Raw genomic sequence first — 18,435 nt, forward strand, 5'->3', positions numbered from 1 at the left:
AATTATACCTCGGGTTAACTAAAGCTTTTACACTAAAAATATGAGAAAGTAGAATTCTAATTCTGGAAATTTGGTGAACTTGACACCTTAAATAACTTTGTTAAACAGCCCCCAAAATGCTGGATAAATTAATTTTTAAAAATATCATGTTAAATACATCACTGAGCCAGCAAGAAAGACAAATCCTCAAAAACCAAAGGTTAGCAAAATTCCAGAGCTGAATGAGTACTGAAACCAGCAGCTATCCAAAGCCTACAATGTATGAAAAACAAAAAATCACAGAATTCATCTAAATAAGTTCATTTGTTTAATATTAGGAAATATTTATGTATTTCACTGAATTATCAAATTTAAGGGAATAATCATACCACTTTAGCATATGCAGAGTAAGTATTTGATAAAGTTCAACATCCATTCATGATCACATAAAACTTTTAGCAAATGTGGGATTGAAGATAATTTAATTAACTTGATAAAGGGAAGCTTCCAATTACCTACAGTGTCTTCCTTAATGGTGAAATACTGAAAGTATTCATAAAAAAACTTCCAAATCCTACAAATGATGATTATTACTATTAAAGAGAATGTTTTGCAAGGTTGCTAAATAAAAGATCAATATACAAAAAGATAATTGCATTTTTGTGTAATAGCAAAAATATAATTTAAAATCCCAATTATGTGGTATAAACACACAGTGGAGTTTTACTCAGCCATAAAGAAGAATGAAATAATGGCATCTCTTTTAGTCAGTTTTTTTGCTGTTGTGATGAAGGGACCCAACCAGAACAACTGTAGAGGAGGAAGGTTTATTTAGGGGCTCACAATTTCAGAGGTCTTAGTCCATAGACAGCAGACTCCATTCCTCCGGGCTCAAGGTGAGGCAGAAGAGTGTGGCAGAAGGAACCAGCTCACGTGATGATCAAGAGGCAGAGAAAGACTCCACTTTCCAGATACAAAATATATACCCCATAGACACGCCCCCAATGAACCACATCCTCCAATCATACCCCACCTGCCTCCAGTCACCACTCAGTTATTCCCATCAGGAATCAATTCACTGATTACGTTAAGGCTATAATACAATCATTTCTCTTCCTAACCTTGCATTGTCTCACATGTGATCTTTTGGGAGACAACACATCTAAACCATAACACATCTGCTGGTAAATGAATGGAAATGGAGAAAATAATGTTAAATGAAATAAGTCAGACTCACAAAACTCAAGGATCAAATATTTTCTCTCATATGTGGAAGCTAGAGCAAAATAAGGAAAGAAGGTGATTGGGCAGAGTATTGGATAACATAATGATATGGGAAAGACCAGTGGAGCAGAAGAATGAGAATGAGGGAGGAAGGAAAGGAAAGGGGAAGAAATATGGAATGAATTTAACAAAATCATGCTATATTCATATATAAAGGTACCAAAGGGAATTTTACCTATATGTATATGGAGAGGAAAGGAAGTTTAGTAAAGAAAGGAGAAGAGGTGAGGGAGGAGGCAAGTAAAAGAAGGGATGGGAATTGAAATCAAATTTCTTGCATGTATGATTTTGTCAAAATTAACCCAAATACTATGTATAATTATGATGCCCCAGTAAAAAATATACCAGTATAACACTGAACAAAAATATATATGAGAAGATGCAAAATTTTAAATCCCTTAAAGAAAATATTATAAAACCTCATTGAAAGACAATAAAGAAAATTTAAATAAATGGAGAGATACACTGTCTTTATAGGATAATTTGATATGGGTAATTTGCCAGTTTTCTTCAAATTGATATACAGATTTAATGTTATCCAATTCAAAATTCCAATAAGGTTTTCCCCGGAACATAAGCTGATTTTAAAATGTGTACAAAGCCTGGCACATTGACACACACCTGTAATTCCAGTCACTCAGGAAGTGGTGGCAAGAGGGTCACAAGTTCAAGGTCAGCCTGGGCAACCGAGTGAGACCCTGTCTCAAATAAAAAAGAGCTGGGGATGTGGATTAGTAGTAGAGAACCCCTGGGTTAAGTCCCCAGTACTGCCAAAACAACAATAACAAACACCCCAAAACAAACAAAACTGCAACAAAAACCTAAAACATATATGAAAGGGCAAACTGCAAAAATTAAGATATTCCTGAAGAAGAGGAATAGGGTAGAAGACCTGCTATACCATTTTTCAAGTGTTATAACACTGAAGTAAGTAAGTGGTCAGATGCTGGCCCAGGGATAGAGAAATACAACAATGGAGGAAAAAATAGAATAGAAATAGACCTGACCATATGCTTTTGTTTGAATATTATTTGAGCATGTTCACCAAAGATATGTGCTAGAAGTTTGGTCCTCAGTATGACAGTGTTGACAAGTGGTGGAATCTTTTTTTAAGAAAGGGGGCCTAGAGGAAGGTAATTAGTTCATAGGGGTCCCACCCTTGGGAGAGATTAATATAGTTCTCACAGGATCCTGATTAGTTCACAAGAGAACATATTGTCATAAAAAGAGAAAGTCTGACTTTTGAATCTCTCTGGCTTCCTGTCTTACTATAGTGTCTCTCCCTCTCATATGCATTCTCACCACAATTCCACCCGCCATGTTATTATGTACCAAAGGGGGCCCTCACCAGAGGCCAAACAGATGGAGCCATTGGATTTTGGCCTTTCAGTCTCTAAAGTTGGGAACTAAATAAACCTTTTTATAAGGTATCCAAACTCAAGTGTTTTATTACAGTAACAGAAAATGGACAAATACATCATGTATATAAATTGATATATAACAGAATTAGCAATGTGAAGAAATGAGGAGCTGTTTAAGAAATGGTTCTGGGATAAGTGGTTTTCATGTAAGAAAAACAATCAAATGAATCCCTAATTTATACCATATCTCCAAATCAATTCTGTCCTCAATTAAAAATTTACATAGGAAAGGTAAAATTTTAGAGCTTTTAGAGAAAGGGGGGCCAGACATCTTCATGACCTCAAATTAAAGATTTCTCAAGCAAGAGCCAAAAAGTTCTAACTCTAAAGAGAAATACTGATTAATTTTACTACATTTAAATTAAAAGCTTCTGTATGTAACAAGTCACAAATTGGGAGAATATATTTGTAACACACATGATGAAAGATCAGTACACAGGAACATGTATAAGCATTTTGCAAATCAAAAAGAAAAACGATCCAGTAGAAAATGGGCAAAAATTGTGACATGGGAAATGCATAATAACATCAAAATGAGATATAATTTTAAATTGACTAGATTGGAAAAAAATGTAGAAGTTCAGCTGGGCATAGTGCTGCATGCCTGTAATACCAATGACTTGGGAAGTTGATGAAGGAGGATAGCAAGTTTGAGGCTAGCCTGGCAACTTAGCAAAATCCTGTTTCAAAAATAAAAAGGGTCAAGGATGTACCTCAGTGGTACAATGTCTTTGTGTTCAATCCCCAGTTCTGCAAAACAACAACAACGAAAAAAAAAAAAGTGAAAATCTAACCATATACAGTTGGGCAAGGATGTGAAGAAATAATTGTGAGATCTTACATTCTGTCAATGGGAAAATAAAATACTGCTACAGTTACATAAAAAGTCAACATGGTATTACCTAATAAAGCTGAAGGTGCACAGACCCTATAATCCAGTAAGTCAGTGCCTAAGTACTAATACTCTGGGGTAAGCAGAATTATAAAATGATCTCCAAGATGTCTGCCCCTTCAGCTTCCCACCATTATACACCTCCCATATAGTCCTTGAGTGTGGAAGGGACCTGTGAATATGATGGACAGTTGCTTCCTTAAGATTGTTACTTTTATGTAAAATCCTACATTTACCCACCAACTGATCTCCCTACATTTCACTCCTATTCCCAATGCTGCTCCCAAGTATCTATTTAAAGATAATGTCCCTCACTCTAGTGACTTTTCATCACATTTCCATGGTCCCACATTCTCTGTCCTCACTGCTTCTGATATCTGATTTTATTTTCCTCTTCTGTTTTGTCCTTGCCACAGAATATATCCTACCATTATTTAGTGCTAATGTCTTATAATGCTAATATATACTTTTCATAAAATCTAGACATTGTTTTATTGATGTTACAAGTAGCTGCTTATTTCCCATTTGTTCTGGGAAATTTGGGGATAACTATATCATTCTGCTTTGCTTTCAACTGATTCTTTTTTTCCCCCTCATCCTTAATATCCTTAACTCTGCTTCCAAAATATATTCTGAATCTGTTTACTTCTTTCCATCTCTCTTGATATCATTTTAGTCCAAAACACTATCATCACTTGCACCTAGTCCAATGCAATAGCCACCTATCTCCTTGCAATACTTATTACCCCCTGCAATACAGTCTCCACACTATACCCATAGAGATCTTTTTATAACACAAATTAGTTCACATTACTCACCTCCTCAAAGTCAATTATGGCTGTGCATCACAACAGAATAAAATCCAAACTCCTCACCATGGCCTTACAAAGCCCAACAAGACTTATGCATAACTATAATGCACCAATAAAAAAAAAAAAAGTGGAGATTGGGCTGGGGCTGGGGCTCAGTGGTATAGCACTTGCCTAGCATGCGTTCAATCCCCAATACCACATAAAAAAGCTAAATAGACAAAATAAAGGTATTGTGTCCATCTACAACTAAAAGTATTTAAAAAAAAAAAAAGTGGAGAGAGAGAAAACCCAACATGACTAGGTCCCAGCCTACCACTCCAAGATTATCTCTCTTTTGCACATTAAAGAGCTGCACTGGTCTTCTGACCATTTCAGAATAAGCCAACATTGTTGTTATAAACCTTAGGAATCCTGTGCTCAAGCAAGCCTTGCCTGGACACTACTCTTACCTTAGATCTTTGTAGCTCAGCTGTTCCTCATCATTCAGTGATCTGCTCAGGAATCAGTTAAAAAGTCCCCTCTTCAAAGAGAACTTCCCTGACCACTCTGGTTACAGCAGGGCTCCCAACCATGTTCTAGTACCTCACCTAGTTTTATTTTCCTTCTAGTGCTTACTGCTACCTGGAAATTTCATTTTTTCATCTACTTATATCCTGTATATCTTCTTTTGCATAAGGGACCTTGTCTAGCCTGTTCACTATTATACCTATGCCAAAACAGTTCCCAGGACATTGTGAATGAAAATAATTGTGTGTTGAATAAATGACTTCCTGAGGCCTTGGTTCAGAATTCTCTGTCTCTGAACAAATGTTCAAGTTTAATAACCTGACTGTTATATATGTTTATTTAGTCATACTGTGCTTCTTTAAGCAAAGCATATGAACAAAAAGCATTTTATTAACTTCTGTATTTGTATTACTTCTTCCGTGTCTTAAAATATTATGGCTAGGATGGCTAAGTATTCTGTAAACATAACACAGACAAAGAATAGAATAAAAGAAAATGAAGAACCAAACAAAGTTGTTTCTCAATCATCAACTGTCTTTCATGCTATTTTCTTTCAACCAATGGAAAATATCTATTTTATAGTTGGAACTCTTGGGGATTTAAGATTTTGGAAAGTTAGTTGTTCTTATTAATATTGTAGTTTCCCTTTTTTATTTAATTATTTTTTTGTTTTTTTCAGACTGCATTTTGATTCATTGAACACAAGTGGGGTACATCATTTTGTTTCTATGATTGTACATGATGTAGATTCATACCATTCATATAATCATACATGTACATAGGGTAATGATGTCTGTCTCATTCCACCATTTTTCATACCCCACTCCCTCTCATTTCCTTCTACATAATCTAAAGTTCCTCCATTCTTCTCTCACCCTCCTCACCCCACCCCCCACTCCCATTATATATCACCATCCACTTATCAGGGAAAACATTCAGCCTTTGGTTTTTTGGGATTAGCTTATTTCACTTAGCCTGATATTCTCCAATTCCATCCATTTATTTGCAAATGCCATAATATTCTTCTTCTTTATGACTGAATAATATTCCATTGTGTATATATACCACAGTTTCTTTATCCATTCATCTGTTTGACTAAATCTGCATCTATGTTAAAAGTACTTAACTTAAATTGATTCTGTTTGGACACATTTTTTTATAGGTCATTTGTTCATCAACACATATATGCATTAACCACATTTTAGGCAATTTGCTAAAGAGGCAGAATAATTTACTGCTGTTTCTGCTCAGGTTAGACAAAGGACAATTCTAATATAGTGTCACAACCATAGGCAGAGAAACATGAAGGGACAGACAAGGCTACTAATACTAAACTGGAGTGGTCAGGAAAAGGGTCTGAATGGAACTCTTGACAACTGGGAAGAGTCTTGACATAAACACATAGGAGATGATGGGGAAGGAGTTAAAGATAAAGAAAGAGGGCAAATATCAGAACCACAGAGCATATTGGGAGGGATGGCTAAAGAGGCTGAAAATATAGGCAAGATGAAGTTAATGGAGTGCTCTGTATTCCTCACTAAGGGATTCCAATCTGTCTTATTAGGTATCTATGAGAACCCTTGGGAATTTGTACATGAATCCTCAAGACTATGAGATTTCTGTAGGAGAAACATTTTATTTTCAATATGACAAAAAGTGAAAAGAAGGAAAAAAATGATTCTTTTAAAAAGGATACTCTGGGTCACAAGATTTCAGTTCATGCATTTGGTTTAGACACATTTGTGTCACATTTGTTGCATCATTTGTTATTGGTACAGGATAAGAAAGAAATGGGAACTACTATACATAAATGATATTTTCAAGTGAAGGTTCAATGAAGTCATGAACCAGTAGGGTTCAGTGATGCACGACTGTAATCCCAGCTATGCAGAAGCTTAAGGCAGGAGCATTGTGAGTTCAAAGCCAGTCAGGCAACTTAGCAAGACCCTATCTCAAAATAAAAAATTAAAATGGTTGTGGATATAGCTCAGTGGTAAAGCACTCCTGGGTTCAATCAAGTAAATAAACAGAAATCATGACACAACAAAACAAGAAAATTTTTCCAGTGGTTTAACAAAGAAAGGGGCACCAAGTGATTGCTTGACACTAAGGGAAATGGATAGGTCTTTCTGTAAGGAAGGTATGCCACTAAAGACAAGAGAGATTCACTTTTAGAATTCTTAGATCCAGCGAAATGTTCTTATTGGGCACAATGAATAAGTATTCATTTGAATTTATTGATTGTATGGTTTTGCTTTATTTAACTTTTTACACTTAGTTTTATGCTTTATGTTTAACATACTGAGATATTTTAAATTATAATGGAAGACCCTGAGTACAAGTTCCAGTTTGAGAAATTCTGCTATATGTGACAGGGAACCACTGAAAAACTGTTAACATGCAAGTACAGCTTTGTACTTTAGAAAAATCACTGGGAGCATTGGAATTGAAAGGACCAAACTGTAAGGAGGAAAGAATCATTAGGAGGCTACTTAATATATGATAAAAAGGTAAGGTTCCAAATTACTCAGATGAAATGAAGATGTGACAAGAAACAGAAGGACTTTGGCTGTGGATGAGGTAAAGTGGGGACATCCAGATAGAATGACTCTGCCTGGGGTGACTTGGTGGTGAGATTAAGACCATAGGAAGGCAAGTGGTGGCAAAGAGGAAGGAGAAAAGAGAGAGATGATGAATTCAATTCAGCAATGACTTAAATTTCATTTCAGCCAAAGAAAATCCAGTTATGTCTTCTGGGTTCTAGTTTTCTCAGTGACAGCTGCATTCATGAATTACCAAATTAACTACTGTAGCACACTGTCTAAAAATAAAGCACTCCACTGTATGCGCTAAATAAGTCATGAAAATCAGCAAAAGCCAAGGCATGAAGTTGAAGTACATGGACGCCAAAAAGAGATATGACTTTTTTTTTTTTTTTTACTGAATTTAAATTGTGACCCAGCGCACTCACCTGTACTGTAATTTTTGAACTGTCAGTCAGACGTGCTCACTCACTTTCCTTGAATAGGTAGTATGCCAAGTCCACTTGGGAGATGCGAAGACTCCCTCAGGGACCTACAACAAAGCAATGGGACAACATCTAACTTAAGATTATTGAAATTTTAGTGTAATGGAACTTTGAGCATACAGGCAGGGCTTGTTAACAAAATATGCTCTCTTTTACTAGAAGAAATCAACGTGAACTATCTTAGGTACTCTTATAAAAATGTAAGCATCTCATATTCCATTCCCTTTAAGGGGGGTAGGGTGTGGGATTGGAAGAGAGAGGAAGAAAACGCAGCATCGCAATACCAGTCAGTTCCCGCAGGCCACACAAAAGGCGGGCCTCTCAGAGGAGTAATGCAATCCTAGTTTGGTGGGAAAGCCGTCATCTTCCACCACTAATCACAAAAGGCAAAGTGTTCATACACCCAAAATGTTTAAGTTAACCTCATCCACGAGGTCTAACGAGCAGCTGAAGGGAAAGCCGCGGGGCGTACCTTTGGAGGGTGGTCACACTCGACACAGCCCTTGAGGGCGCCTGGGAAAACCTCCCAGAGCGAAAGTCAGGGACTGACAGGCGACGGGGTACCAGGGCGGTGAGGGAAGCAACGATCCCTGAGTGCAGCACAGGAAGCCGGACCAGAAGACGGCAACACAGCGCCCCCAGGGGTCTTCCCAGCGCGCCGCTAGCAACCCGAAAATGCGCGGGAGCCGCACCGCTCAGCCCACAGCTCAGCCTTTGCAGGACCCAAGAGACGTGCCGGAGGCGGGGCCAAGGCATGCTGGGGGCGGTGCCGGGGTAAGAACTCGTTTCCCGTTGGCTGATGGGAGTTGTAGTCCAGGAGGAAGCCAAAGTGCAATGGGAACTACATTTTCCGCTGAAGAAGCGGCTACGGCAAGCCGTTAGGTACATCGGCGTCTCACCGTCCAAGGGTGAAGAGCGTGTGAGGGGCAGGACCGGAAAGGGGTGTTTTTTTCTTCCTTTTGCGCTCTGGCGGTGCACGTTCTGCATTCTCTCGCCCTGTTACTGGGTTTCCAGTACCCAGCTCCCGGGTCAACTTTCCCTTGAGGTTCGGAGGTAGCGGTTGCTGCCCTACGTGGGAGTGAGGCGCGAGCCCCTCTTCGGCCCAGCCAACCCTGCAACTGGCCCGCTCATCCATGGGCCCAACCCGGAAGCCCAACGTGTGCCGCCGGCTGAGTCGCCGGGCGCTTGGCTTCTTCGCGCGCGACGCAGGCGTGGTGCAGAGGACGAACCTGGGCATCCTGCGCGAGCTGGTGTGCCAGGTGACCGCCCGCCGGTCGGGGGATAGAAGCTGCGGGGCTCCTGTGGTCAGACCTCCTGCTGGGGTGCAATTTTTCACGTTCTAGGGCTCCTTTTTGAGAGGGTTTCACGTGTCGGGAAAGGGAGTAAGTGTCCTGCACCTGGGGAATTTGTAAATAGGTGTTAATAGGGCCGCCATGTGATTTTAATTTTAAGCTTCTTATGCTGTCATACAAACTATCCAAAAGTTGGGCACTCAGTTAAACCAAAACGTGAGAGAAGAGTGAGGAAGAATTCAAAATATTTTTAAATAGCGTATATGAAATTACTTTGAAAATAATGTTTACCCTACTTAAAATGGATGCACAGTAGAAACTTATGAACTCTTTCCTAAACCGAAATCCCTTGTGTTTTTCAGGAAAGTACTAAATTTAAGAATGTTTGGACAACTCATTCCAAGTCACCTATAGCTTATGAGAGAGGAAGAATATATTTTGACAATTATCGGTGCTGTGTTAGCAGGTAAATTTTTAGTGGTAATTTTCCAGACTGTTGATCTCATTAGTAAGTTTTATAGAACCACATGCTTACGTTAGTGTTCAGGAAAACAGAAGAAAGGAAAAATGGGTCCAAAATAAGACGATGGTAAAATGCATTTAATTTAAAAGTCATGCTAAGTCTAAAGTGTTAGCTTTCTTCATTGGAAATGCTATATTAAAGCAAACTACTTCTAGTACAGACAAAATAATACAGGATACTGTTTAGTATTTATAATTTATAATTTTTTCCACGTTTTTATCGGTGCACGATAGTTGTACATGATGGTATAATTTGTTGTTACATATTCTTACATGCACACAACATAACAATATAATTTGACCAGTAACTCTCCTCAGCACTTCCCCCTCCCTCCCAGCCTCATTATTTATGATACTTAAAGATACCAGAGTCATGAAAAGTGGGTATTATATAATTAGATGCTGCTTTAAAAAAAAAAAATTTTTTTTTGGTTGTTTTTAGTTGTAGATGGACACAATACCTTTATTTTATTTCTGGTGGTGCTAAGGATCAAACCCAGTATTTCACACATGCAAGGCAGGCACTCTACCACTTAGCTACAACCCCAGCTCTAGATGCTGCTTTTTTAAGAGAAAACTTTTCAAACAAAAGCATATTATTTATAGATCCAGAATGTTTAAGAATCAGCCACAACTGCAGTAGTCCAACTGGAGGCCAAAGGGAAAACTGCAGTGAATCCCCATATACCCATTATCTAGGATCAGAACTATCAAGATTTGCCACACTTTCTTTATCTCGTCCCTTGTCCCTTTCCTTTACCTCTCTGCTGAGTTTTTTAAAGCATATTCTGAACATGCTTCAGCTTGTATCAAAAATCACTGGCATCAGGTTGGGGAGATAGCTTAGTTGGTAAAGTACCTGCCTTGCAGGCACAGGGCCCTGGGTTCAATACCCAGCACCGACAAAAAAAAAAAAAAAAAAAAAAATCACTGGCATTTTCTTTTTAAGAACTTTATTAAGATAGTCACATACCATACTATTTCTCCATGAAAAATGTACAGTTGATTTTTACATTCACAAATATGCGTGACCATCACCATAATTATGCATTTTCATTGTTATGCTACAAAAAAGACAATCCTGAATGCTGTGTTTCTGAATGTTGAAATCCTCCAAAGCAAAATCCCTAAAGTTATAATCCTAAGAGATTAAAATCCCAAATGTTGAATTTTAAAAGCCAACCTCTCAAAAACTTAATTCCTATGGGTAAAAGACTATAAATATAAAAGAGGGCTAAAAAACCATATTCTGGGGGAGGGAAGGGACTAGTGCATTTTTGTTTGTACACATGACCATTTCATGGGTAGTACTGGTATCTGTCGACAGAATATTCTTATTTCCTCCCGCTTATAACACCATTGTCATTAACTTAATGATATCTTTGAACTTATTTTTGTTATAATCACTGAATATCTTTTTGCTGTTTTTATTTTCAACACTTTTTTTTAATCAATAAAGGTAAAGAAAACGAGATTTTGTTTTACCTTCATTTATTTCTTCTTTAACACTTCCATTCTTTAGACCTGCATATCTGACTCAAATCATTTACATTCTTCTGAAAAGCTTTTTTGAATATTTCTTACAAGGCAAGATATTCCCTCAGCTTTTGCTTATCTAGATAATCACTTTTGAAGCATAATTTCTCTGCATACAGAAATTCTAGGTTGGTGGAGGGATTTTTTGTTTTCTTTCAACACTATAGATATTTCACTTCATTCTCTACTTGTTTGCATGATCTCTAAAAGAGAAGTTTGATGTGATTCTTATCCTTGCTTCTCCATAGATAAGGTGCCTTCCCCTCCCTGCTTCTTTTAAGATTTTCTCATTTCTTAAAAAAAAATTTAAACTTTATTTTTTATTTGTTTTTTATGTGATGCTGAGGTTTAAACCCAGTGCTTCACCTGTGCTAGGCAGGTGCTCTACCACTGAGCTACAACCCCAGCCCTCTCCAAATTTTTGAGTATCATTTTGAAAATTATATACCTAGGTGTAGTTTGTTTCTTTTTTCTTTTTAACTTCCCTACTAGTATTTCTGAGCTTCCTGGATTTATACTTGGTGTCACATTAGTTTTGGAAAATGCTTGGTCATTATTTTAACACTTTGTTTTTCTCCTGTTATTTTCATTATGTGTACATTACACGTTCTCTAATTTTCTCATAGTTATTGGATATTCTGTTATGCTTTTTTTCTTTCTTTTTTTTTTCCCCCTCCTTTTTTCAGTTTGGAAAATTTCTGTTGACCTATCTTCAAGCTCACTGATTCCTCGGCTGTATCCAGCCTACTGATGAGCCATTTTTTTCACTTCTGTTGTAGTGTTTTTTATTTCCAGCATTTCCTTTTGATTTTTTCTTTAGGATTTTTATCTTTCTGCTTAATTGGGCCATCCCCAGAGCCTTTGCATATTAGGCAAGTGTTCTGCCACTCAGCTACACACCCAGCCCTTTTTGTTTGTTTGTTTTAATTTTTTAAACAGCCTCATTGAATTGCCCAAACTGGTCTCATACTTGGGATCCTCCTGCCTCAGCATATCAAATAGCTGGGAGTACAGGTTTAATCATAGATTTTTAAGTTCCTGATCTTATGATTCCAGAATCTCTGCCATATCTGAGCCTGGTCGTGATGCTTGCTTTGTGTCTTCAAACTTTGTAGTTTGTCTTTTAGCATGCTTTGTTATGTTTTGTTGAAGATAGTATTACTTATTAGGGAAAAGAAATTGAGATAAATAGGCCTTTAGAATAAGGTTTTATGTCTATCTGGGTGACACTATTATTATTTGATATGACTATAGGTATCAAAAGTTAAATTTTTCTGTCTTATTTTTGTCTTCCCATGACTGGTTCCAGTGGCTTGTTTCTGGGATTCTGTTCCTACTAAACTGTGATTCTCTGCCTTCACCTCTCTCCACTTTTGGGTGTAGCAGTGACCTCAATTCTCTGATGAATCTAAGAATAATTGTTGATTTTCAAATTGTTTAGCCATTTACTTGTGAGGACAAGACTGTCAACTTCTGCTCTTTTCATGTTGGACCAGAAACCAGAAGTTAGCATAGTCTGCCTTTGGAGTTTGTTCTGACCACAGGAGGGATCCTTCAGTTATCTTTTTCTGGTTCACTCTGGCAAATTAGCCAGCCTACAATTTAGCCTATATTTCCAGTGAATCTGCCAGTCTCCTGTTTGCCATTTACCACGATCTTCACTGGTTTTGAGAATGCATTTAGGCTTGATCTTCTCCACATCTGTTGTAAATAAAGTCAGTTTTTCTAGAAAGAGACCAGGGACTATGTTTTGTAACTTGCTTCTCCCAGACAAAATCTTCAAGCCAGCCTCTAGTGGGAGTAAATGAAACCTCTTCCCTACTCTAAAAGCTGAGCTGGTAGTTTGAGGGAATGCTAGCCTTACCTCTTTTCAACTAACCTCTCTTAGAATGTACCCACTGCCTTTTAAAAAGAATAAGGCCAGTGAGGGCCTTGCTATTCTCAGCCATGTTGCACCCATGGTGGAGCCTCCATTTCATGAGTGGGGCCTGGGTGACAGGAACCCCACTTCTTGACTACATTCACTGAGGACTCATTAGCACCAGGCAGCTGGGGGATGGATGAGAAATGTTGCCATCCTGCCTCTCCTGGGGAGATCTCCAGTGGAAGCAGTGGGGAGAGGAGCCCTGTGTTCTTGGTACACTAGTTTGGAGTGGAGTTGCCATTTTGCTGAACTAGGAGTAAGAAAGAAGGGAACATGCCCTGCTCCAAACACCAAAGACTCCTACTATTCTAAGATTTTTTTTTTTTTTTCCAGTGCTATGGTTTGAACTGAGGGCTTCCTGCACAGTAGGCAAGTATTGTACCCATTGAGCTACATCCCCAGCTCATACTCCATATTTCTAATGAGTACTAGTAGGTTTTTATTGATAAATGTGCCTTCATATGCTGTATGTCCCCAGTACCATTTCCAGAGACTTTAGGTTTTTGTCCTTTTAAATTTTTACAAATTTACTTAAGAGTGTGTCAACAAAGCCTCATGACTATCATGTTGGAGGTAGAAATCTAAACTGTTTTTTATGATCATAATGTCATTTTCACAGCTAGCTAAATTAGCAGTATTTCTTTGGTACCATTTAATACCCAGTTCATAACTCCCCCAGTTTGGAGATACTGCTTTAATTTAAAAAAAAATTTAATCAGAGTAATTGGCATTGATCAGTGTTCTAATGGTAAATAACATTGGAGTTCTTTAACATGCCATCCCTTGATTTTTTTTACCCACAGGCTAGAATCACAAATGAGGTTGATTTCATTGCTGTGAAATTGTTTGGTTTAAACTTTTGAATCTGAGAGAATATCAAAGGTGAATAGAATGTCACTCTGAAAATTGTTTTTTTAAAAAATATTTTTATTCATGTATTATAATTATACATAATGGGATTCATTGTTACCTGTTCACACATGCACACAGGAGAACGATATTATTTGCTTAGTTTTATGCTCCAGAACCTCCTTTGTTTGTCTTTCTACAGTAGTTTAATTTTATAGTTCATCAGTTAAATATCTATACTCACATCTCAGTGGAAATCAGCCAGCCATCTAGGAGTTCAAGCCTAGGCAACATAGTGAGACCCTGTCTTAGAAATAAATAAGCCAGGTATATAGTGGTGCATGCCTGTAATCCCAGCCACTTGGGAGACCGAAGCAGGAGGGTCCCTTGAGGCCAGCCTTAGCAGCATAGTGAGGCCCTGTCTTCAAACAGTAAAAAGGGCTAAAGATGTAGCTTAATGGTAAAACACCACTGGTTTAATTCTCAGTACCAATAAATTTTTAAAAATACCATTTTTACATCAAAGATAGAATGTTCAATATTGGTAGAAATATAAACATTTAACCTTTCTGACAGTTAATTTATGAGTAAAAATTATAATGAGATTTTCCTTTTTTTTTTTGGTGGTACCAGGGATTGAACCCAGGAGCACTTAACCACTGAACCACATCCCCAGCCTTTTTTTTTCCTTTTTACTTAGAGACAGATTCTTGCTAAGTTGCTTAGGGTCTCACTAAGTTGCTGAGGCTGGCTTTGAACTCACAAACCTCCTGCCTCAGCCTCTTGAGCCACTGGAATTATAAGTGTGCAGGCCAAGAGTATTTCCTTTTTTATCCACTGATTTTAATTCTAAAGTAATGGGAACTTCTTACCTACTAGTTTTAATTTTAAATATCAGAAAACTAGTTTAAGAACTCAGTGAAACTTAGGAATATTCATAGTAAAAGTTAAAGTGTCAAAATAATTCAGTATAATCCAATTTAGGAAAACAATGTTCAGCTACCTCTGTGTATTTAAAGAAAAACTAGAAGGAAATGAACCAAAATGTGAATATTTATTTTGATAGTTTTACAGTATTATAAACTATTTCATATTTTTTCCTGGGTACGTGCATTATGAATTCTGTGACCAAAAAAAAAAAAAAAAAAGAGGAAAGCAAACAACAAATAATATTTTGTTATTTTCAGTTATCTGTATGAAAAAAGTATATCAGGAAAATTAATAATTTATTTTTCTTTTTTTTCCCAGTGTTGCCTCAGAGCCAAAAAAACTTTATGAAATGCCAAAATGTTCCAAATCAGAAAAAATAGAGGATGCTTTATTATGGGAATGCCCCGTGGTAAGATTTGTTTCCATGGCATTTTTAGCCTAGAAGAGTTGGTTATTGTTAATATATTGCATTAAGGATTAAAACTTAAAGATTGTAGTGATCCCAGAATCATTAGTACAATCAAGAAGAGAATGTACCTTTTTATTATCATTTCCTCATAAATGTTTTTATCTTAAAAAATCATTAATATTATGAATGTTTTTTAAAGTAAACATAGTTTTCTAAGTCTTGAAAATGGGAAAAGTTAGAAACAGATTAAAAGTTTTATAGCAATTTAAACTACTTTATAACTGTTCTTGGGGTTCAAAAGATCATTTCACTTACTCTTAACAGAACAATAAAAAAGCATTTAGAGCATCTTTTATGTTATAAAGATTTTTATTGGTTCTTTTTAGTTGTACATGACAATATATCAGTGTATCAATTCATTTTGTATCAATTTATTATGTATCAATTCATTTTGACCTAATTATGAAAGCATGGAATACAGTTTTTCTAATTTAGTCCCCAGTATTCCCCTTCCCCTCACCCCCTTTTCCCTTCCTCTACTCTACTGATCTTTTTGCTATTTATTTATTTTTATTTTATTTTACTTTATTTTATTTTATTTTGATTCATTGTACACAAACAGGGTATAACTTTTCATTTCTCTGGTTGTACATGAAGTAGAGTCACACCATTTGTGAATCATACATGTACATAGGGTAATGATGTTTATCTCATTTCATTCTTTTCTTCTCCCCAACCCTTTTCCCTCTACACAGTCCGTCCTTCCTCCATTCTTCCCTCACCCCTTCCCACCCCCCCATTATGTATCATCATCTACTTATCAGAGAAAACATGATATTCTCCAACTCCATCCATTTACCTGCAAATGCCATAATTTTATTCTTCTTTATGGCTGAATAATATTCCATTGTGTCTGTATACCACAGTTTTTTTTTTTTGTTTTTTTTTTTTTTTTATCCATTCATCTTTTGAAGGCCGACTAGGTTGGTTTCACAGTATAGCTTTTGTGAATTGAGCTGCTATAAACATTAATGTGACTGCATCACTGTAGTATGCTGATTTTAAGTCCTTTGGGTATATACCAAGGAGTGGGATAGCTGGGTCAAATGATGGTTCCATTCCAGGTTTTCTAAGGAGTATCCATACTGCTTTCCAGAGTGGCTGCACTAATTTGCAACCCCATCAGCCATGTCTGAGTGCACCTTTTTTCCCACATCCTCACCAAGACCTATTATTGTTTGTATTTTTGATAATAGCCATTCTGACTGGAGTGAGGTGAAATCTTAGGGTAGTTTTGATTTGCATTTCTTTTATTACTAGAGATGTTGAGCATTTTTTTTCTATTAGCGTCTTGTGGATATACATAATGGTGAGATTCACTGTGGTATATTCCTGCATGTACATAGGAATGTTAGGCCAGACTCATTCCACTGTCTTTCCCTAACCTGTCCTTTCTCCCTACCCTTTATTCCCCTTTGTCTACTCCACTGATCTTTCTTCTATTTTTTTTTTTTTAAATCCCACCCTCCCACCTAATTACATTGACTTTTTGGGCCTGAGTTATTTCACTTGGCATGACTCTCTCCAGTTCCATCCATTTACTGACAAATGCCATAAAGTTGTTGTTCTTTATGACTGAGTAATACTCCATTGTGTATATATATACCACATTTTCTTTATCTCTTGAAGTGCATTTAGATTGGCTCCATAACTTAGCTATTGTGAATTGTGCTGCTAAAAACCTTGATGTGACTTTGTCACTGTAGCATGCTGATTTTAAATCCTTTGGATATATAGTGAGAAATGGAATAGCTGGGTCATATGGTGGTTCCAATTCCTAGTTTTTTGAGGAATCTCCATAGTACTTTCCAGAGTGGTTGTACCAATTTGTAGGTCCACCAACAACGTATGAGTGTGTACCTTTTCCCCATATCCTAGCCAACACAAAGTGGATTCTTACAAGTTTCCTCCACAAATGTTGTAAGGAAAATAATAAGATAAAAATAATAAATATGGTGGGATATCTCATTCATCAGACCAGCCTTGCCCTGGTGCATATTTTTCAGAACACTGTTTTTATGAAATGTTGACAGGTATATAGGTACCAGAGGCATTGGGAGGAATTAGGCTGAGAAAAAATGTTTGGAATGTTCTGAGTTTAAAAAAGTTAAATGTTTCTTTATGTAATTACTTCCCAGAACCTTTCATACTAATACTTCTAATAGTACTTATGTACACAATAACCATAAACCATTCTCCCAAATTCTTTTGGTTGTAGAACTTCCTTTTTTGAGGAATATTTCTAAATGTTAGTTTTCCTTGGCATCAATGTTCTAAGTAATGCCTTTGGAATACTACAACCAATTAATCAGATCTTTAAATATAGTTGGTTTTTCTTTAGGGAAAATAGAATTTCCAATATATGACCAAATATAATGTTTAAAGGATATATATTCTATATTTACTGTTAAAATCCTTTTTTTAATGCTGTTTTTACATAAAATTGTTTTCTGGAGCTGCTTTCTTTTTCTCTAGATATTTATTCTCTGTTCATAAAAGACTCCTTTCAAATTATCTATTTTTTCCCCTCAACTTCTCATTGAAAGCTATAAATAATTTGTGCCTCCAGCAATTTAAGTCTCTTAATAAATTTTCATTTTGGTGGGTTAGAAAAATGACAAATTTGAGAAAGTTTTGAACACACGAGTAAAAACACCAAAAATTTAGAAAAATCTTGACAGAAATAAAATTTCTAGTAACTTAATTCCTAGTCTCACTTTAACATTCAAATGTTTTGTTCTCATTTACAGTGAAATAAGATTTTCCATTAAGAAAGACAAAGAAGCATATTATACTGACATTAACATACTAATGTGAAACTACTTTTAAATTAGTACCCTTCTTTTTTGAGACAATGTGTGAAATCCAGCTTTGGTTTAGGAAAATAATTCAAACTTCTTATATATGCTGCATCAGTGTTTTTGTAATAGGCAAGATAAAAATAGTATGTTTTTAAAAACAAATCTCCATGAAGTGATGTTTACCTAAGA

The 18,435-nt window shown here is 36.6% G+C and overlaps 2 protein-coding genes across 10 annotated transcripts in view; one reads left to right on the forward strand and one right to left on the reverse strand.

The window, feature by feature from the left end:
- Positions 1-8,649, reverse strand: part of METTL8 (methyltransferase 8, tRNA N3-cytidine) — a 99,340-nt gene extending 90,691 nt beyond the window's left edge. For 3 of the 4 annotated variants that reach the window (XR_013763000.1, XM_079135057.1, XM_079135058.1), the window contains exons 1-2: positions 8,396-8,649; positions 7,867-7,970 (exon numbers count right to left, since the gene is read on the reverse strand). The gene's annotated coding sequence lies outside the window, so the exon portion shown is untranslated. The remainder of the gene's footprint in view (positions 1-7,866; positions 7,971-8,395) is intronic. The other variant, XM_079135056.1, reaches the window with a different exon arrangement.
- A 147-nt stretch (positions 8,650-8,796) lies between these two features.
- DCAF17 (DDB1 and CUL4 associated factor 17) overlaps positions 8,797-18,435 on the forward strand; it is a 40,622-nt gene continuing 30,983 nt past the window's right edge. For 2 of the 6 annotated variants that reach the window (XR_013762998.1, XM_079135030.1), the window contains exons 1-3: positions 8,797-9,182; positions 9,578-9,681; positions 15,295-15,385. Coding sequence is in view for 5 of the 6 variants with exons in the window: in XM_079135030.1 (XP_078991156.1) it covers positions 9,057-9,182; positions 9,578-9,681; positions 15,295-15,385 (321 nt within the window). In the remaining variant the exon portion in view is untranslated. Of the gene's footprint in view, positions 9,183-9,205; positions 9,306-9,577; positions 9,682-15,294; positions 15,386-18,435 lie in introns of those variants that run through there. The other 4 variants (XM_079135029.1, XM_079135026.1, XM_079135027.1 and 1 more) reach the window with 4 other exon arrangements.

Source organism: Sciurus vulgaris (assembly GCF_902686455.1).
Source record: "Sciurus vulgaris genome assembly, chromosome: 3".
NCBI classification, from domain to species: domain Eukaryota; kingdom Metazoa; phylum Chordata; class Mammalia; order Rodentia; family Sciuridae; genus Sciurus; species Sciurus vulgaris.